General features: G+C 31.7%; 1 protein-coding gene across 36 annotated transcripts in view; it reads right to left on the minus strand.

The window, feature by feature from the left end:
• Positions 1–17,777, minus strand: part of LOC145328887 (uncharacterized) — a 43,115-nt gene extending 25,338 nt beyond the window's left edge. For all 36 annotated transcript variants that reach the window (XR_013882714.1, XR_013882713.1, XR_013882691.1 and 33 more), the window contains exons 1-14: positions 17,501–17,777; positions 13,669–13,719; positions 13,277–13,366; positions 12,246–12,332; positions 7,981–8,055; positions 7,698–7,847; positions 7,191–7,328; positions 6,621–6,724; positions 6,082–6,165; positions 5,641–5,749; positions 3,316–3,417; positions 2,347–2,408; positions 1,662–1,722; positions 659–825 (exon numbers count right to left, since the gene is read on the minus strand). Coding sequence is in view for 2 of the 36 variants with exons in the window: in XM_080172824.1 (XP_080028950.1) it covers positions 659–825; positions 1,662–1,722; positions 2,347–2,408; positions 3,316–3,417; positions 5,641–5,749; positions 6,082–6,165; positions 6,621–6,724; positions 7,191–7,328; positions 7,698–7,847; positions 7,981–8,055; positions 12,246–12,332; positions 13,277–13,366; positions 13,669–13,719; positions 17,501–17,584 (1,364 nt within the window). In the remaining 34 variants the exon portion in view is untranslated. The remainder of the gene's footprint in view (positions 1–658; positions 826–1,661; positions 1,723–2,346; positions 2,409–3,315; positions 3,418–5,640; positions 5,750–6,081; positions 6,166–6,620; positions 6,725–7,190; positions 7,329–7,697; positions 7,848–7,980; positions 8,056–12,245; positions 12,333–13,276; positions 13,367–13,668; positions 13,720–17,500) is intronic.
• Positions 17,778–22,152: the final 4,375 nt, after the last annotated feature.

Consider the following 22,152-nt stretch of genomic DNA (forward strand, 5'->3'; position numbering starts at 1 on the left):
CAGGGAGTAAGGTAGGGGACAATGGGCAATTAATTCAATATAAGAGTTATCAAAGAAAGGGCATGAAATCCAGTTTAATCCAATAAATTTGCAGGAAATTATAAAGGGATTGTTAATTGAATAATTGATTTCCATAGCGTCATGTAAAGTGAAATCACAACTTGTTTTTGATGAGGTTTTTTGGTGTGATTTTTATATTACAAGATTATTGGACCCGGCCAGCTGCTAGCAAAAATATGACTGCCCCTTTTTATTCTGTTTATTTCCCTTGCCCCCACCTCCCTTATCCCTTCTCCCCGTCTGCTACATTCCAAACTAACACAACGAGTGTTTATTTCCCTTGCCCCCACTTCCCTTATCCCTTCTCCCCGTCTGCAATATTCAAAACATACATAACGAGTAGCTGCATTTCATGCGCAAGTACCCAAACTCAGTCAGAAACTGCTAAATTCTTGCACATTCCATTTAAGCCAGTACCCAAAGTCTGAGACTCCTAAAAATTGAATATTCGATCCATTGTCCCCTCCCTTACTCCCTGGTATCTGCTATTAAAGCATATAGACTACTGACTACCACGACAGCTGTAAAAGTTACAAAACACATATTATCCATTTTAATATGACAATCTAGCAAAAATGTGATTAACAAATAGCAATACCTGGTTTGGGATTTGTTAGCTGTCTCGAGCTGTGCCTCCAGCTGTTCGCGGGCTTTTTGTGCAACAGTCAGCTGTTCGGTCAGCTGTGATGCTTCATCAGCAGTCTTGGCTTGGAATTCTTTCATCTGTTTCAACTGTGTCTGTAGAGATACGGCCATAGTTTCAGCCTGCAATTTTAATATTAAAATCTTGCAAATCACCATGATAGACAAAATTATCCCTTCTGTAGATTACGATCAAAGTTTTAAACGTTTGGACATTCAACTTAATCAACCAACCAATTAAATTCATTAAAATACCAAAGTTGTTCATCTGACGAATAGGAAAACGGTATTATAAAACACCCCTCTCCTTGTGTCAGACTTCTACTATTAATCAAAAAGTATTCTTTGTGCAGTGGCAAACTAGTTTCTTTCACTATACTTCTATTCATAAAAAATTAAAACCATCGTTTCTTTCACCTAATTATCGTAACAGCAACAACGTGTGCAAAAACCACGTCAAATAATTAAAACATTATCTTTATCATAGAAAAAAATGACAATGAAATTGACGTCCAAGAAAAAAACGCACGTTATTGTATTTAAATGTGAAATTTCTGTAGGATTAATTTGGATTTCTCTCAAAACTAATTTGATCTTTTGTTAAAACATAAATGGTTCTTGTAACTAAACAGGAACTTAATTTACATGAGCTAGAGTCATGAAAAATTTTAAAGATTTTAAAATTATAAGAGGGTTGTTTGTATGCTTTGCTAATAAAGTTATCATATTTGTTGGCTTAGTACTTTGGAGAATATATTGAATTTTGATTGGTTGGTTCATGAAGGGGGGGGGGGGGGAGGTCCTCATTTTAACCAGGCCTAAATTGGCACATTATGAAACTCATTAAAAACCCCTGCAATGTTAAACCCAAATGCTGTAACTCTTTTTGACAGAGTAGTACCTTAATATTTTAGGTCTTTATTAGAATGTGGCACATCCGTTAAAAAAATAAAACTTACCATAGACATTTTTTCAGCGTGTGAACCACGCAGATCTGAGTTGGTCTGTGTAAGCTGGGCACTGAAAAAAACAACAAAATATTCGAAAAATTGTAAAAAAAATGTAATATTATATCATTAAATAAATGTTACAGGATGTTAATCTGTTTGTATCTGACTGTTCTTTTTAGTGTAGTCTAGCTCTATACCGCCGCGTTTTTAGAGATTCACCTTTATGGAAAAGTTAATCAAGTTAAAACTGTCTTTTTCAAAGAAAAATATAATGGGGGGGGGGGGGGGGGGTGTTTACTTTCATTCCCCCTTTTCTAAAAGAGTAAGCCACTTTTGTTAAATATGGCAACGGTTCATTTATACAGGGGTGTATCACTGTATATTCTGCACAAGATTTATTTTTTTCCCCGGCTACAAATTTTTTATTTTTTTTCCTCCCCTACCTAGTTTTTTCTCACCAAGAAGGGGGGAAAATGGAAAAATATTTAAAGAACTCTATATTTTATTTATTTTCTCCCTCCTACCACATATTTTTTTAGTTTTTTTTTCACCAAAGAGGAGGAAGGGGGAAATGGAAAAAATGTTTTCAGTTTTCTTAATTTTTACATTTTATCCCCCCCCCCCCCCCTGAGCAGGGGATCCCATGTAGAATATACACCACTGCTGATAAATACTAAATAGTTTTTAATCTTACCATTCAGATTTAACCTTCTCTAGTTCAGCAACAAGATTGGAGTCTGTGGGCGCAGCATTTTGCTAAAAAGATATATTTACATCAATTGACTATTGTAATAGATTATAATATGAACAAGGATGATAACATCTATTAAAGCGAAGCTCAGCATAATAAAACGTCAGACAAACAAATCTAGGGAGAAGACATAAAAAAATTCCTAGCAAAGCTTTGATTGACCGTTAACATATTAAGATGCAACTATAGAGAGGCTTTGCTTCTTATATTGTGTCTTACCTTCATAGAGATTTGAAAATATTAGGATGATTTTTATTAGGTTATTATTAAAAGGCAAAAACTAAAATGAAATAAAATAGAATAAGAGGCTTTCTTCTTAATGCTTCTAAAAAGCTATTAAAGCTTTCAAAATTTTACCGAACATGAATGATCCAAGTAGGTTTTAAGTCGATAGGGCGATTTTAATTTTCAGAACTAATTTTAACGGAAAAACGTATGGGCTCTAATATTATAGAAAAGCTTCGCTATTTTGGTACATCAATAGAGAACAATTATAATAGGCATTATAAAACTAAGAATACCATTTTTGCAAATTATCTTTTATTATTGAGAACAATAACACTAATTCACTGAATTAGCCTTATTTCAGGGGTGTTATATTCTGCAGAAGATTTATTTATTTTCCCCGACTACAAAATTTTTTTTTTCTCCCAAGTTTTTTCTCGCGAAGTAGGGGGGAAGATGGAAAAATATTTTAAAAACTCTATTTTTTATTTATTTTATCCCTCCTACCACACATTTTTTTAGTTTTTTTTCACCAAAGAGGGGGGAAAATAGAAAAAAAATTCAGTTTTCTTAATTTTTACATTATTTTCCCTCCAACCACTTATTTTTTATTCCCCCCCCCCCCCTGAGCAGGTGATCCCATGTAGAATATACAACCCTGCCGTATTTTCTATTTTTTTTCTTTACCTGAGAGCTGGCTAACTGTTCCTTGATGGTTCTGATCTCCTGTTGATATTTAGCCTCCATCTGGATGTGATACGTCTGTGATGTGTTCAACTCAACCTTCAACTAAACAGGAAATTTCGTTACGCCTTGAGTAAACAAGGATGACTGACAACATCCATTATTATGAGACCAATGAAACATGGATGGACAAACGGACAAAGTGAAATACATATATTTGTACCATGAACGACAGACTGACAGACCAAATATATTATTTTCTGAATGAATTTGGGTAAGGTGTATCATTACAAAAACTTTTAGTTCATCCTTCACAGTTATAGAATCTCAACGACAATGATTTTTTTATCCAATCTTGACAAGTGAGGTATTTTTGGAAAGAGGAATATATATAGAAAACGCCTATGAAAATTAGAAAATCCGCAGAAATCATATTTGCAAGTTATTTGCAAAAATCTGCAATGCTAATTTGCAAAATTAATTTCATGCCTTAAATGACTTATTTAGAAAAAATCTTTTTATGAAATGTGTTTATTTATAAGTTTAGAACATACTTAGGGCAAAAAAAATATCTTTAGTGTTACTTTTTTCACCTTATATATGAAAAAAGCAGTTTCTCACATTTTATGATAAAAAAAGGTACAGAAACAAAAAATAAGATTTTTCTTGATGTAAACACAATAATTGGCATAAAATCTATCATCCTAAATGTAAAAATCAGATATAGAATCCTTTTTAGAGCTAATATAGTGCAAAAAGTAACCAAGACATTTTTGCAAAGTATGAAAATCTGAAGAAAATAGTTCTTTTTGCTTTTGATATACATATCAGATAAATGTATATAAAATTAGTGATTAAAAACTATAAAACATGTTATAAGTTTTTTCAACACTGTCATTGATTAAATTGCACTTTTAGGTTTAAGAATTACTGAAGTAGTGCATAAAAACTCTTTTAATGATGTAATTAAACAAAATAAATGCCAAAAAACCAACTACAAAATGGTCTACTGCATTATAAAAAAACACCTAATTGTTGATTTGAATTTATTTTGTTTAATAACTTAATAAAAAGAGTTTTTATGTGCTACTTTGGTAATAAGTAAACCTAAAAGTGCATTTTAATTAATGATAGGGTTGAAAAAGTTATAACTTGTTTTATAGTTTTTGATCACTAATTTTATATACATTTATCTGATATGTATATCAAAATCAAAAAGAACTATTTTCTTCAGATTTTCATACTTTGCAAAAATGTCTTGGTTACTTTTTGCACTATATTAGCTCTAAAAAGGATTCTATATCTGATTCTTACATTTAGGATGATAGATTTTATGCCAATTATTGTGTTTACATCAAGAAAAAACATATTTTTTGTTCCTGTACCTTTTTTTTATCATAAAATGTGAGAAACTGCTTTTTTCATATATAAGGTGAAAAAAGTAACACTAAAGAAATTTTTTTTGCCTTAAGTATGTTCTAAACTTATAGATAAACACATTTCATAAAAAGATTTCTTTTTAAATGAGTCATTTAAGGCATGAAATTAATTTTGCAAACTAATATTGCAGATTTTTGCAAATAACTTGCAAATATGATTTCTGCGGATTTTCTAATTTTCATAGGCGTTTTCTATATATATTCCTCTTTCCAAAAATACCTCACTTGTCAAGATTGGATAAAAAAATCTTTGTCGTCGAGATTCCATAACTGTGCCTTATTTATAGCAGCTAAGATAGTCACTTTCCCTACAAAGCGTTATAAACAGCCAGACAACGTAAATTACAGAGTAGCTTCGTTACTTAAGGGCACATTTTATCTAAGAAATTTAAAAGTCAATATTAGATATTTCAGAACTTTAAATACTACTGAACCTAACGAAGACCTCGACGACATATTAAAGATTTTATATTCATTGCAATATTAGGACATTTAGAATTTAGATAAAAGAGATCGAAAAAAAGAAAAAGATAATTATGAAGTAGCAACTCTTCTCAGGGGTGTTTATTCTGCACAAGATTCATTTATTCCCCATGCTACAAATTTTTGTATTTTTCCCCCACTAGTTTTTTTCAACAAAGAAGGGGGGAGAAAAGGAAAATTATTTAAAGAACTCTATATTTTATTCATTTGAACCCCCTCCAACATATCTTTTTCTTATTTTTACCAAGGAGGGGAGGAAAATGGAAAACATGTTTTAATTTCTCGCAATTTTTACATTAACCCAAAACACATATTTTTTTTTTCGCCCCCCCCCCCCACCCTCCCTTTAGCAGGGTCAATTTTGCAGAATATACACCCCTGACTCTTCTCTACAAAAAAGTCATACCTGTTGTAGAGTTGTGTTGTAGTTATTGGTTTCCAGAGTCTTCTTTCTGTTAACCTCTTCCAGTTCTCTCTTGACAACAGTCAGCTGGCTCTTGTTGTCGGTCATCTCCCTGTATAGGTAGTAAGTCTTAAGATTGGTAATAAATTCGTGCTGGGGTTTTCGTGACAAGTTGAATTTCTCCACCCTCCCTCTGTCTATTAATTTCTTTATCCAATTTAGAAAATATCTTAATCTTGAATAACAACCCCTCCAGGACGGCGAGTTAAATTACCGCTTGAATTAAGTAAAACCAACAGATTTTTTTTGATACCTACCCCCAAACCATCCAAAAATTTCTCCTTGGTGGAATAAATTCTAATTCCACCAATAAAATTAAGTACTAATTGATAAGAGCAGCTCAATAGTCTAATACAAGTTTCTAAGATTTTCTTTCAAACTTACTTTCTGAGGGTAGCCATTTTCTTTTCTAGTCCTGAGGATTTGTTCTTTTCTTCCTCTAGCTGTTCGGTCAGTTCAGCAAGTTGTCTAAACGAAAAGAATGTATTATTACTTGGATTTTACAATAGATTATTATGAACTTAAAAAATTGAAACTTAAATTGTAGCTGGCTAAAATATCGAAACACCCCATCCAAACCATTTTCCCCTACACATTAAAGATCATTTTTTTAAATTTTCAGTTTTAAAGATTTTGGAAGTTTCAATATCTTGAGGTTAGATTGTTTTTAACCTATTTTCTAAACAAGTACAATATTTTTAGACTATATTTGATTCTACCAATAATTTTCAAATCATTTTATCGTGGTAGGTAACTCTTAATTTTTGTTCAAGTATGCGTTAAGTCAAACTCAGTTTAAGTAAGCAAAATAGTAGGTAAATAGTATGAGTTTTAGCTTTCAAGTGTTTTTACCCTGATTAGAAGAATTTTAAAACAATCTATGATCCATTTCCATGAGCCCAAAAAACGTCATTTTTTTTTACCTGGCACTCTTTTTAGCCTCAGTTTCCTTGCCCTGTTCTTCCCAATCACCGTCGTCCTCACCATCAGCGCCAGTCTGTTTCAACAGCAGAACATCAACAATACCCTGCAAATAAAAGGGTTATAGAAAGGTATTTTAAAGGTTTCCTATCAATTACATCATACGGGCGTGGCTGCTGTCCATGACACTCTAACGTCAGGTCTAACAACTAAGGATAACTAAGGTTAGCATCCTTTTCTGTCCAAAAAAACCGGGGTAATAGGTTAAGTATTGTTCAACAAAAAAACATTTCTTTGATTGCAAGAAGACCTTTTTCTGGAAGTCCCAACTTAAATGCTTGGTAATAAAATGCGCCTGTTTTGTGCTAAGGCATTCCCCCTGCTCTAACTTTGAATGTCGTGCACCTGACATTAACGTCTTTAGTTATGATGAGGTGATAAGCCGAGATTCGAACCAAACATCTCCCAGACGACGAGCGGGTGCGTTATTCAATGTGATCTGCTTAATGAAAAGTAGACTTTAATTTATACTTATAATGGAAGGAAATTGCGAAAACCTCAAAATATGCTACCTGAACTTCAGAGCTGGAAAGTTGAACTTTGCGAACAGTTTCCAAAACTTCATCGTAGTTGGATTTCTTTGACTGCTTGGTCGCCTTTGCGGATTTCTTGGGTTTCTTCTCCTCAACAGCAACTACTTCCTGGATCTCCTACAATTTAAATATGGTTCTAGGGCGCTTTATTACAGTTCAAGGGGTAGAGGGTTCTACTCAACCCATAGAATTTCAAACAAGTTATGGTTATAATTTGGGTTAATAAAATAGTTAATCTTATTTCTATACACTTACTTTACAATCCCCTTCCCTTTTAAATTCATATTAACCCCCTTCGATTTAATTCAACTTAACCCCCTTCCCCTCCATCAGCATTTATAAAAGTCAAAAAGTACATCTTTAAAGTAACATAACCTTTATAATCCCCCCCCCCTTTCCTTATGAGTTCAACTTAACCCCCTTCCCCATCAACGTTATTGAGGGTCAAAAAGTACATTTTTCAACAACACAGTGTAAAACACTTACAATCTTTTTCTTCTCGGGCTTGGGTTGTTCCTTGGGCACAACAGGAGCAGGTTCTTGTACAGGGGCAGCAATCACAGGTTCCACGGCAACAGGAGCAGCCTTAACAGGAACAACTTCTTCCACGATAGGCGCAGGAGGTGGGACAACAGCCTATACATAAAATATTGAATATTATCTACTTTAAAATAAAGAATTTTTTTTTCGTTATGAAACTTTGCATGAGTGCAAGATGGTTGAATTATCCCCCTTGGGGTTTTAGGCTAGGAAAGAGATTTTGTTTTACCTTTGCTACATCTTTCTCTTCCTTCTTTTCTTTCTTCTCCTCTTTCTTAGGCTTTTCAATCTTGACCTCTTCCACCTTAAAACATATAAGTTGTACATATCAAAATAATCCGCGGCTGTGACATAACACTTAGCGCATCCGCTCGTACTCGGGAAGATGATAGGTTAGAATCTCGGACCAAAACCGCGTCATAACCAAAAACTTTTAAAATTGGCTCCTACTGCTGTAATGTTAGGTGCACGACCAGATCTGGCAGTTAGCTTTATCCTTAGCTACAGACAAACAGGCATCCTAATACTTTTATACAAAGACAGAGGGGTGTTTATTTTGAAGACTATTCCTTTTTAAACGTGGTAAAAAATATATAAATTATTTTCCCCCTCCCTCTAGTTTTATCCCCAAGGAGGGGGAAAATAACAAAATGAAATAGTTAATAAATGAAATAGCCTTCCCTTCCTTATCGGCATTCAGATAAATAACTTAAAATAAAATTCTATAAAAATAAGTAAATGTAGTGACGTGTACAAACGCTGTATTTAAAGTACAACGTGTTTATTCTAAAAACAATTATGAAAGCATTTTTTTCATACATGTTATACATTAAGCTCTTTGTTCTAAAAATAAGATAAACATCAGCTTAGAGCCAAGTGAAAAAAAGATTGAGATTTTTATTCTCAATCAAACAAGAAAAATTTTCTCTAATAATGGGGGCATTAACAATAAGTTTTTGTCGAGAGAGAGAGAGAGGGGACAATGGACTGTTTATTTTACTAGTCTCCAAAGTTTTATAATAAAGTTTTCTTATTCGTTGATTTAACAACTTTGGGGACTTCAGTGAATATTGATTGGTTAATTCATTTAGTTGAGTGTTCAATCTAATTACCTATAATCTTCAGAAGAGGTAATTTTGTGTATCATTGGGGATGTACATCAATTTATCGGCCATTGTTTTATCCCTTTGATCCCCGAGTTTTAGTCTTAAGTTTTAAATAATAGTAAAATAAAAATAAGTACCTAAGAACTTTTTTCCTGAAATATTATTTCTGTCATTAAATAAAGCACATTTGAGATATTATGTCTTGTCAGCAATTTAAAAATGATAAATGAATTTCTAAAAATCACGTTTGGATTTTTTATTTTCAGAAATACAGACAATAAAGAAAAAACTGATGATGGGCGAACATTTGGTGGTTAGGTTCTATAATAAATAATTCTAATAATAAAACCCCTTTAATTGTAAATAGGTAAATTATGCTTCTCTTCGTAGCAATACAACGTAATTTTCTTTTAATATTTGAAAAATCCGCCCGTCTTAATTCATGAAGGCCTTGAGGATTTATTTTTTTATTTTTGTCATCATTTTTGTCTCTGGAATTTTTAAGGCCCAGATTAGGGGGAGATTAAAGAGGTTCTTAAAAATCCACAAATTTTATTTTTAGCTACATTACATATATAAATAAATTCCTTGAACCTTTAAAAACTAAATTTATACCTAACAAATACAAAATTCTGTGTTTTAGAGAGGTTATATTGGGTGCAAGTATTCCATTGTAATATTGGGTGTAAGGATTTCATTGTAATATTTGGTAGAAATGTCTGAACACTTCTTGTACTGTATCTACGTACTAGGAAAGAGAAAACAATCAAGATGAACAAATTCATAGAAGCCAGTTTTTGAATAGAATTTAGAGCAAAAGTGGTAGTAGGTAGTACAGTTGAGATTCTAAGTAGGGATCTTAAGGGATAAGACAATGAACATTAGCTTAACATATGCAATCATGACAAACAAAACAATTTCTTAGCTTAGGTTGAAAATTTTAGACACTAGTATTTTGGCAACAACAAATCAAAATTGAATAACAGTACCCTTAGTTTTGAGCCAAAGATTAAGTTAACGTGGTTATGTTATAATTTTCAATTACAATGTACCCCCACTCTCAGTAAAGGTATACATTCAAAATTTGTTAATATTTAATTTGAAGCTAACCAAAATAAAATACTAAAACTAGCTTCTGCTAGTTTACATATCATTCGTTTCCCTGAGGCAATACAAATAAGAAGCAGAGTACTATATCAGGGAGAGGACAATGGGCTATTTAATACACTAGTCCCCAAAGTTTTAAATAAGGTTTATTTCTAGTTAACATAACAACTTTGGTGACTGTAAATGAATTTTAATTGGCTGGTTCATTAAGTTAAGTGTTTAAACCAATAATTTCAATCTACAGAAGGGGTAAATTTGTGTATCATCATTAGGGATGTACATAAATTTATTGGCCATTGTCTTATCCCTTTTATCCCTGGTAGTCAAGGGTAGTAAACAGGTTGTAAAAAGTAATTTGATAACACTTGGGTCGTCGTGTCATGTGTTTAGCTTATTTTTGGGAGTGCATTTTAAACTTAGGTTGTACTTTTAAAGTAACTAAAGTCAAATAAAATGTTAACAAATGTAACCACGAAAATCATGTTCATGGTACCTAAATCATTAAGAAAAAAAAGTTTTGCTTTAGGCTTTTAAAAGAATCATGAAAACGTTTGCATCTGTTTTATAAAATGGGGGGAGGCAGATGTGCCACTGTGACTTTTTAAAACCAAAATTAAAAAGTGCATGATCTCAGCCCATAAAAGAGGTACAGCTCTAAACATCGGCACAGCAGATGCTTTTGTGGAGAATAATATGGAAATGTGAAGAAACGGCAGCGGAACCGCCGCTCCCACCAAAAACAAATGGGGTGGTTGTGAAGTAGTGCTTCTCCTTTAATTTTTAAGATAATTGAGTTAAACCGTTTTAAATAAATCAGTTGTGACCCCAAATAGCCCTCTTGTATAAATGCGCCCGTTGGACCGCCGCGCCGTTGACCGTTGCTTTTCACCGCCCACAAATTGTTATATCATCATTTCTCGCCGAATTAGACAGTTCCATTGTTATATTTTTCAAAAACACATTTCCTTACAAAATAAAAGAAACTGAAGTTTGTATATTCCTGATACTAAAGCGGCAAATAAAATAAATCATTGTAACTTGACACTAAGGTTGATTATAAAATAGAATATGTAATTTAATTCCGTTCTTTATTGTTCTCTACTTGCATCAAGGATATAAAATATTAAACAAAGGGGGGGGGGGGGGGGGGTTAATGCAACCATCTCGTAATCAGTGAGCAAATGGCACTTAGAATTCGAATTTCCATCTATAATTTTGCATGAGTAATCCTTGGTAGATCTATTTTCCCTAAATCGAACAAAAAGTTGGAAAAGTAACGGCTAACGGCTCATCTGTTTTGCCATTTGTTTGATATCTATATTGCAAATTAGTCACGAAACCTCTCTCAACATAATACTCTTTTCTACTCCAAAACGCTATCAAACGGTTCTAGACGGTAGCTGTTGGTACTAGAAGTTTTAAAATTGGTTATTGCTATCACAGGGGTGTATATTCTGCATGGGATCCCCTGCTCAGGGGGGGGGAAAAAAAATAAAAAATAAGTGGTTGGAGGGAAAAAAAATGTAAAAATTAAGAAAACTGAAAACATCTTTTCCATTTCGCCCCCCTCCTTGGTTAAAAAAACTAAAAAATGTGTGGTAGGAGGGATAAAATATAGAGTTCTTTAAATATTTTTCTAATTTCCCCCCTACTTTTTAAGAAAAATCTAGGGGGGAAAAAAAATAAAAAATTTTGTAGCAGGGGAAAAAAAATAAATCTTGTGCAGAATATACACCCCTGTGCTATCATTTAACATGAAATAAACCAAAAATATGTTTTAAAAAGTTGATTCCTACGTAATTGATGATGGATTTACCCTGAAAATAGGCAAAAAACGGCTGAACGGCTGAGCCGCTAGCCGTTACTTTTACAACTTTTTGTTCGATTTAGGGAAAATAGACCTACCAAGGATTACTCATGCAAAAGTTCAGATCGAAATTCGAATTCTAAGTGTCATTTGCTCACTGATTACGAGATGGTTGCATTAAACCCCCCCCCCCTTATTATCTTTGTACTTTATCTTAGTGTTAGTAATTCTTTTTAATTTCGAATCGTATAAGCTACATCTTACATGAAACAATGTGACAGGGGTATATATTCTGCACGGGATCCCCTGCTAAAGATATAATAGAATAAAATGAGAAAAGAAAAGTAAAATATTTTGCTGACGAGGAAAAAATGAATCTTGTGCAATATATACACCACTGCATGTGAAATGCTTTTTATCTTCTTATGACCAATCCCTATACCCATGTTTTGCTTCCCTATTAAAATAATCTACCTTCGGTTCCACCTTGACAGGTTCGATGAAGACAGGTTCTACAACCTCGCCAGCAGGGTCAACCAAAACAGCCTCCTCTTCGAAATCCTAACACCATTGGAATAATATGAAAGTGAAATGAGAAATTAAGGCAGATTCAGCAGAATAGGGTCAAACAGCGAATTCGAATATTAAGCTTAACAACATCTATAAGTAGCGAAGCACAAAAAATTTGCGCAAATAGGGGAATGTAATATACAATAAAAAAAAACATCCAACATAAAGCAGTCGAGAATATCAAAAATCCAACAAAACGCAGTAAAACTTATCTGACAAGACATTTTAAATTGTGAAGTAGCTTCATCAATACAAATAAAATATGTTATTTAATCAACAAGTACTTTTAAGTGAATCATAATTTTTGAAAACTATTACTCATAGATAAATCAGAAATTCCATTTTGATAACAAGGCACGTGTTAGCAGATCATCTGGATTAACAGGGTGTATGTGTGCGAAGCAGTGTTTCGGATCCGCATTGATTTTTTGCGGATCCGGATCCGGATCCTACCGGATCCGATTCCGGATCCTTGACAATAAAAATAAAAACACCAAATTTTTCAAAAATATTTATTCTTTAATTCGAAGTCAAAAATACTTTTAATTTTCAAGTCTGACCCTAAACCTTAAAGATTGGCTCTCATCAAGAGAATGTCTGAGATTTTATATAAATTTAGGTAGATTTTTCCATTTTCCGCATTTTTTTAAGTCCAAGGATCCGGATCCGCATTTTTTTGCGGATCCGGATCCTTGGACTCAAAAATATACGGATCCTTGCAGATCCGAAACCCTGGTGCGAAGGATCTCGCTATCCACTAAATCGATATGGTTTTCCTGTACAAGGTAGCTTCTCTTAGGTCCTGGGAAGGTTATCAAAAACATTACTTTTTTTACTTTTTCTATCGAATTCAACACTCCTCAAGTGCCCTTAGAGGCCTCTAGGGGGCGTAACCGATAGTCTTAAATATTACAGAATTAAAAATCAAGTATTACCGTAACATTGTTATTTTTAGCTTCTTTTCCTTTCTTGGGCTTTTTCTTCTTATCGGCGGCGGGCTTACTCTTTTTCTCTTTTTCCTTCTTCTAAATTAGAGATATATTAAATATCAACGGTTGTAGAATATACTTGCGTACGTGGATAATGGATATTATGATACGTTTGAAAAATCATATTAAATTTTGCAGGTACAGTTGAAAAATCGTTAGGTATGTAATTTTACAATTTATCTCTTATTTATGTAAAGTCTCAAATATCTAAAAATGTTTAATTTTCATGTTTATGTACTTAGGCAATAAACGAACACTTGTTTGTAAGTGTTAAAACATGTTTGTTGAACAATAAACCCTTTTAACAAAACAAAACAAGAATTTATAATAAGTTTCACCTGTTGACTTCTTTGTTTTTCTAAAGCTTCTTCGAATGTTTCAGATTGGGTCTAAAAAAAACAAATATATAAAGTTAGTACATTTATAGGTATTATTTATTATTTTAAGTTAAATTCATAAAGCAAACATAAAGAGTAGGATATTTTTATTTGCTTGTTTACCATAAGAAAACAGTCTTATCTACCATATAACAAGGGGGGGGGGAAGTTTGTACACTTATAGGAAATGAAATTCAGTATCAAATTTTGGGAGGGACGTGTGGGCTTGTGTTTATAGTTATCGACCTAATTCTTTTTGTAAAAGCTCTTGTATGACTGGATGTACACGGAAAACTTTTAAAAATGAATTTCGGGACTTTCCTTCTAGGGGCTAGTGGAGCAAAAGACCCCCCAAAACACTAAAAATATGAATTCTGAGCTTATTTTTAGAGATATCAACCTGATTTTTTAAATGAAAACTTTTTGAAAATAACTGAACTTAGTAACCATTACACATTTCATTTTGAGACTTTCCTTCTATGGGCTTGTGGAGCAAGAGACCCCCCAAAACTAAGAATAGGAGTTCTGAGCTTATTTTTGAAGATATCAACCTGATTTTTTTAAAAGAAAACTTTATTAAAATAACTGAACTAAGTAACCATTACACATTTCATTTTGGGACTTTCCTTCTAGGGGCTTGTGGAGCAAGAGACCCCCCAAAACTAAGAATAGGAGTTCTGAGCTTATTTTTGAAGATATCAACCTGATTTTTTAAAAGTAAACTTTATTAAAATAACTGAACTAAGTAACCATTACACATTTCATTTTGGGACTTTCCTTCTAGGGTCTTGTGGAGCAAGAGACCCCCCAAAACTAAGAACAGGAATTCTGAGCTTATTTTTGAAGATATCAACCTGATTTTTTTTAAAGAAATCTTTTTTAAAACAACTGAACTAAGTAACCATTACACATTTCATTTTGGGACTTTCCTTCTAGGGGCTTGTGGAGCAAGAGACCCCTCAAAACTAAAAATACGAGTTCTGAGCTTGTTTTTTAAGATATCAACCTGATTTTTTTAATGTAAACTTTTTAAAAATAACTGAACTAAGTAATCATTACACATTTCATTTTGGGACTTTCCTTCTAGGGGCTTGTGGAGCAAAAGACCCCCCAAAACTAAAAATAGAATTTCTGAGGTTATTTTTGAAGACATCAACCTGAATTTTAAAGAAATCTTTTTAAAAATAACTGAACTAAGTAACCATTACACATTTCATTTTGTAACTTTCCTTCTAGGGGCTTGTGGAGTAAAAGACCCCACAAAACTATAAAAAGGAGTTTTGAGCTTATTATTAAAGATATCAACCTGATTTTTTCAAAGAACTTTTTAAAATTAACGAACTAAGTAACCTTTACAGATTTATTTTTGGGACTTTCTTTCTAGGGGCTAGTGGGGCAAAAGACCCCCTAAACACTAAAAATATTAGTTCTGACCTTATTTTAAAAGATATTTATCAACCTGATTTTATGAGGAAAACTTTTTTCACATAACTAAACTACGTAGCCACAACAGATTTTTTTAAAAATCAGGTTGATATCTTTAAAAATAAGCTCTTACAAATATTTTAAGTGTTTAGGGAGGTCTTTTGCTCCACAAGCCGCTAGAAGGAAAGTCCCAAAATGAAATGTGTAATGGTTACTTAGTACAGTTATGTTAAATAAGTTTTCTTTAAAAAAAATCAGGTTTCATTTTGGGTCTTTCCTTCTGGGGGCTGGTTGGGCAAAAGACCTCCAAAACGCTGAAAATATGAGTTCTGAACTTATTTTTAAAGATATCAATAATGTGTAATGGTTACTTAGTTCAGTTATTTTAAAAAGTTATTTTTTTTTTAAATCAGGTTGATATCTTTAAAAATAAGCTCAGAAATAATATTTTTAGTTTTGGGGGTTATTTGCTCCACAAGCCCCTAGAAGGAAAGTTACAAAATGAAATGTGTAATGGTTACTTAGTTCGGTTATGTCAAAAAAGTTTTCTTAAAAAAATCAGGCTGATATTTTAAAAATAAGCTCATAACTTCTTTTTTTAGTTTTTGGGGGTCTTTTGCTCCACAAGCCGCTAGAAGGAAAGTCCCAAAATTAAATATTTAATGGTTACTTATATCAGTTATTTTAATAAAGTTTTCTTTAAAGAATCTAGTTGATATCTTAATAAATAAGCTCAGAACTAATATTTTTAGTTTTGGGGGTCTTTTGCTCCACATGCCCCTAAAAGTAAAGCCCAAAAATAAAATGTGTAATGGTTACTAAGTTCAATTATGTTAAAAAAGTTTTCTTTGAAAAAAATCAGGTTAATATCTTTAAAAATAAGCTCAGAACTCATATCTTTAGTGTTTTGGGGGGTCTTTTGCTCCACAAGCCCCTAAAAGGTAAGTTCCAAAATGAAATGTGTTATGGTCACTTAGATCAGTTATTTTGATAAAGTTTTCTATAAAAAATTAGGTTGATATCTTTAAAAATAAGCTCAGAACTCCTATTCTTAGTTTTGAGGGTCTTATGCTCCACAAGCCCCTACAAGGAAAGTCCCAAAATGAAATGTGTAATAATTACTTAGTTCAGTTATTTTTAAAAAGTTTTCTTTAAAAAAAATCAGGTTGATATCTTAAAAAACAAGCTCAGAACTCGTATTTTTAGTTTTGAGGGGTCTCTTGCTCCACAAGCCCCTAGAAGGAAAGTCCCAAAATGAAATGTGTAATGGTTACTTAGTTCAGTTGTTTTAAAAAAGATTTCTTTTAAAAAAATCAGGTTGATATCTTCAAAAATAAGCTCAGAATTCCTGTTCTTAGTTTTGGGGGGTCTCTTGCTCCACAAGCCCCTATAAGGAAAGTCCCAAAATGAAATGTGTAATGGTTACTGAGTTCAGTTATTTTAATAAAGTTTTCTTTAAAAAAATCAGGTTGATATCTTCAAAAATAAGCTCAGAACTCCTATTCTTAGTTTTGGGGGGTCTCTTGCTCCACAAGCCCCTATAAGGAAAGTCCCAAAATGAAATGTGTAATGGTTACTAAGTTCAGTTATTTTTAAAAAGTTTTCATTAAAAAAATTAGGTTGATATCTCTAAAAATAAGCTCAGAACTCATATTTTTAGTGTTTTGGGGGGTCTTTTGCTCCACTAGCCCCTAGAAGGAAAGTCCCGAAATTCAATTTTAAAAGTTTTCCGTGTACATCCAGTCATATAAGAGCTTTTACAAAAAGAATTAGGTCGATAACTATAAACACAAGCCCACACGTCCCTCCCAAAATTTGATACTGAATTTCATTTCCTATAAGTGTACAAACTTCCCCCCCCCTTATTTTAGTGTTTTACAAGATGTAAATTGTCAAATTCCTTATCTTATATACTTTTGTTACCAAGTAATTTAATTATCTAAATAACTTAATTGCATAAAGATAAAGGTTTTGAACTCGTAGGTTTAAATAGGCAGATAAACAGCACAATATTAAGGACACTAAATGGAATTTGAAAATTGTATTATGCCTGTAACTTTTCCATCAGATATAAATAACAATTTTAACAGAGCTTTGCTATATACTTTATTAACCAATCAGGCAGTTTTATCTCTTGCCTAACCCTTCTAGAGGAGACTAAACAGGCGAGCACCCAATTCCCAATATAAGCTAACCTTAATAGCAAGTAACAGAAAAACTAACCCCCCCCCCCCCCCAATTTCCCCGTATTTTCAAATAATTTTAAAACGATGGATGGTTAAATTTATCAGTGCTGCACAACTGGGGGAAATGGATTTAATTCATGTGCCACATCTATGTCTACAATTTAAAGGGGGATAATACTTACCCCAAAGAATGAAACCGCAAAGACAACAACTCCGCAGCCGGCAAAAACTGCCAGGAAGACGATCAAAGCTCCCAGCTCCATCATAAACTCGCTTTCTCTCCTTCCCTTATTTCAAACACAGATAAGCCTCAGGTATATGAAGCTATATATATGAGAATGAGACTAAACGATAACTCTAGCAAGATGTAGTGGAAGGGTGTATCAAAGTTATCTGTACCCCCGGAATAATTCTCACCACTGCAAAAGAGTTTTTATTCACTTCAGATCTGAAAATAAACATTAGAAATATTGATATAAAAAAACATGTATTAATAGTTTAGAAACCTAGGTAACTTTTTTACTGACTGAATGAAAGAAAAAAATGTGTACATAAAAAAGCTATGAAATAGAAATAAAGAACAGGAAGTCGGTCTTTATTATAAAGGTTTTACATCATGAAAGGAGTAGCTACACAAACTTGAATTAATGATAAAATACTTTTTTTTCTACATTATCAGGGATCTTCGGGGATAAGAGTTAAGACAAAGAAGATCACAAAAAAATTTATGTATATATAAATATATATATCCCCACTAGTAAGGATAATCAAAATTACCCAGTTAAAAGAAACAGTTGGATGAAAACTTTGGACGTATAATACAAGTCAGGAAATAACAAATACAAAAATTCAATATATAAGTAAGTACCCAACGTTTTGAGATAACCAATAGGGTTATGTGCGCGCTTATAAAACATTGGATACCAGTATTCAAATTTAAGTAATATAATTAAATATATAAATCTTTATCGAACTAATTAAACATATGTTGTGAAGAAAAAAAGGTTTATGATTAAAAAAAACTATATATTCAAGCTTCTACAAATAATTAAAAGTTATAATTAGAGACAAAAAGTGAGCATATTGACCTTTTCAACCAATAAATATTCATAAATAGAGAGGTATGCGCCGGCCGGTTAAAGAAACAAAATACATTACCCCGTTTTCATAAAATAAATTGACATCGGTTAGCAGCTTAGAGATAAGTTAAGGGTGCTGTTAAGTGTTTCATAGACCAAACTGAAGTAAATTTAACTGATCATGATAACCGATGTGTGACGTCATAACATAAGTTAAAGCTAAACCAATGTTCACATCAGTTAAGACTTAACCAAAGGTGATAAAAACAGCTTAACCAAAGCCAGCTGTCGAAATTCGTACGGGGCATTTGTACTTCAGAAGAAAAAAATAAAAACAAATACGAAATGGGGTGGCTTTAATTTCGTAAATTAGCAAACAGCTACGATGATTTTGTAGATTTAAAAATAAAAATTTTTAAGGAAGAAAATTTTTTTTCTCACATTACAAACCATACCATAACAAAGCTATCCAATAAATATAATTAATTCTAAACATTAAAAATTACTTATTAAAAGACTGCGGTCGCGCCCAGCCCCCTGCCCCCACACAAAAAAAATAAATTTTGAAAAATTCAGCATTTGCCTATTTTGAGGATCTTAATTGACAAGGGATTTTTAAAAAATTGTTTTATCATACTAATATTATAGGTATGTATTTAACCTAAATTAAAAATTTCTTCTTTGTACTTTTTCTTCATTTTCTATGCTCTTTGCATCTTTTCATTACTTATACCATTAATAAAATAAACACCAAGATGTATTAGGTTTTTTTATAAGACGACATTTGTCACAAATAGGCCTTTTATGCTAATTTAAATGAATTTTAGTACGGCAACCCTGCCTTTCATCGGTTAACTGCGACACCTTATAACCTATGTTAAAAATGACGCATTTTCCACATCAGTTTATGTATGAAACCATTGTAAAACTTTTGCGTACTTTATGATTGGTAACTGAACTGAGAACAGTAACCTAACCACACTTATTTTAGATCAGTTAGCTGCTTGTTTAAGAAAACGGGCTATTAACTAAGCTCAAAACTTTTATTTGTAATGTGTTAAATACAAAAATGTATAAACAAAATAAGTTTGAAACTGCATGAAAATTAAAATTGAAATAAGTATTTAATTATGATTAATAGGTAAATTAGGTAATAATTACAGTTAAACTAATATTACAATTAACTTTAAAAAACTAATATTTATAATCTATTTCAAAATCTAGGCAAATTTTATCATTAAATATTTAAGATTATAACAAGAAGATGATAACAACGTGGTAAAAACACATTATAATCACGTAATAAACTAGATTTAATATAAAATATGTTATCATAACCCTTTCAGATTTTGTACAGACAACTTCAAGTCAACACAAACACACACTCCCACACACACACATGCATTATTAACATGAGACAAGCAGGGATGCCAAGCTATGTGGAAAATCCCCTTTTTCCTTTTTTTAAAATTATTTCGTCTGTTAAATGTCCATCATTGTTTAGGTTTGCTTTGATATTTTTTTAGAGTTTGTAAAAGTGAAGTTTTTGTATCAAGTTCATATATTTAAGTACTAACTGAATTTTTGTTTAACACTTGCAATTACATTTAATAATTTATGAATAAATATTTGGAGTCCTAGAAAAATATTTTCAATGGCATTTCCTGTTCACTTTATTTTTGTAACTTTGATTCATACGACTATTAAGCATATTTCATAGGACATATTTTGGAATATTTTTATTAGAGAATGTTTTATATGAAATTATGTCGGGGATTTTTTAGATGGTAAAGTTGACAGCCCTGACTTTAGAATGAATTTGACAGGAGCTCTGATTGGCCAGAATACGTGTCGTATCCAAATTTTGACCAATCAGATAACAGTTCACATTCTTCTATGGCGTGAATGGCAGGCTGGGATTGGTTCGCAGGAAAATGGGCATTTTAAGATCCGGCTATTGGCAGATTAGTTTGAGATGCCACAACAGGTGTTTTAAGGGATAAATAAGTTAATTTAAACTTGAATTTTACGCCTTGAAAAGTATCCTTTTTCTTTTAAACTTGACAAAAATAAATTCTGAACGTCTTAAACACAAATTAACAAATTATTTTAATTTTAATCTACTATAAAGAGTAAAATAATGAACATTTAGAAGTCCCAACCAATATGTGTTTTTAGAGACAACACAACCTCGAAGTCTGACCACAACTATTATAATCATTTGATATGATAAATGAAAAATATAAGTTATCAATTATTAAAACATGAACTCAATACTTATTAATAACTTACCAAAACCACATTTAAAAAGCCAAAACTTAAAAAAAAATCAAATAATTTTGAATTCAAATAAAGATGAGGCGAGACGTCCAAGCAGATTTTAAAGATATTTTGAATGTAAAAATATTTATTTGGGCAAGAATTATATTTGATAGGGTGGTAGCTTTGATAAAAATCAAGAACTTACTTTTTGGGATAATACAATGAAAGCTAGCTTTTTTACTTTTCACAAAAATCTTTAATTTGCTTAGAAATTAGTATTGTTAATATTTTTAAAAGTTTTAAATAATAAGAAAATTGAAAGTCAGCTTTTAAAAAGTAAATATTTAAAAAGCGAAAAAAATCGTCAATGTTCCAATCTACCTTCCAATTATACTGTTGCCAGAACAATATATTGGGGGCTTTATATTTAAATTAATATAATTTGAAATTTTCTGTAAATAGTAAAGTAGAACTTCAATTTTAAAGTGAAGCTTACAATTTTATAATTTAAAAATGATGAAAAAGAAAATATTTTTACAGACATTTCACGGTAACGGCCGTATTTTGAGTTGTTTGTATGGCAACATGATTACCTGATGAAAACAAAAACCAGTTTGGTTGTAATTTTACACTCAACTCAACAAGCAATCAAAGCAATTGCATGGCTTCTTCTTATATTTATAAATGTTATTGTTAATAATGCCCGTTTAATTGCTTGTTTGGACATATTCATTCAATTTAAGATGAAAAATGAAGCATCATTTGAGGTTTACCTATATATTTGTTGCTATTTGTAACTGTAAAATTGTCCGTTTTCAGTGAAAACATTTAATTATGTGAAAAATATTATTAACAGTTAATTATTTTAAAACTTTAATTGTTTGATTGTCAAAATTTTATTTATTGAATTGATTTTCATTTATAGATAAGTTTGTGACATTGTCACTAATAATTAACAAAGTTTATTTCTTCTTGTAAGTTTTAAATTAATTATTTTCAAAAAAATTGCTTTTACAATGTTTAATTTGGAGCAGAATAGATCATTTTTATTGTAAATGATACAAAAAGAATTTATAATTTGGCGTCTTTTGGAGTAATCTTAGATTATTTCACGTTATAAACCTAATATCCTTCTTGGATACTATTTTAAAAAATTTAGGTAGAAATAGCTGTAAATTTATGTTTCTAATACTTAGAAACAATTTAAGTTGGTTTACGCCCTAAAATATTTGAAATATTGTCATATTTGTTATGATGTGTTGGTTTTGCAATATTAGTCCACACAAATACAAGATTAATGATGTTTTTAAGTGTATTTAATATGCGTACGTGTGACAGTAAACTTTGAATCTATTTACACAGTAGCTAGGTATATATACGGAAATTTTTATATATGTCTATATATATGCAGTTTTTTGATTTCATGTAAACACTTAAAAATAATTTAATAATATATATCTTCCTGTTTATTTTATGATTTTTAAGGAGTAGTT

Source organism: Acartia tonsa, chromosome 9, assembly GCF_053477335.1.
Source record: "Acartia tonsa isolate MP-2025a chromosome 9, ASM5347733v1, whole genome shotgun sequence".
NCBI classification, from domain to species: domain Eukaryota; kingdom Metazoa; phylum Arthropoda; class Copepoda; order Calanoida; family Acartiidae; genus Acartia; species Acartia tonsa.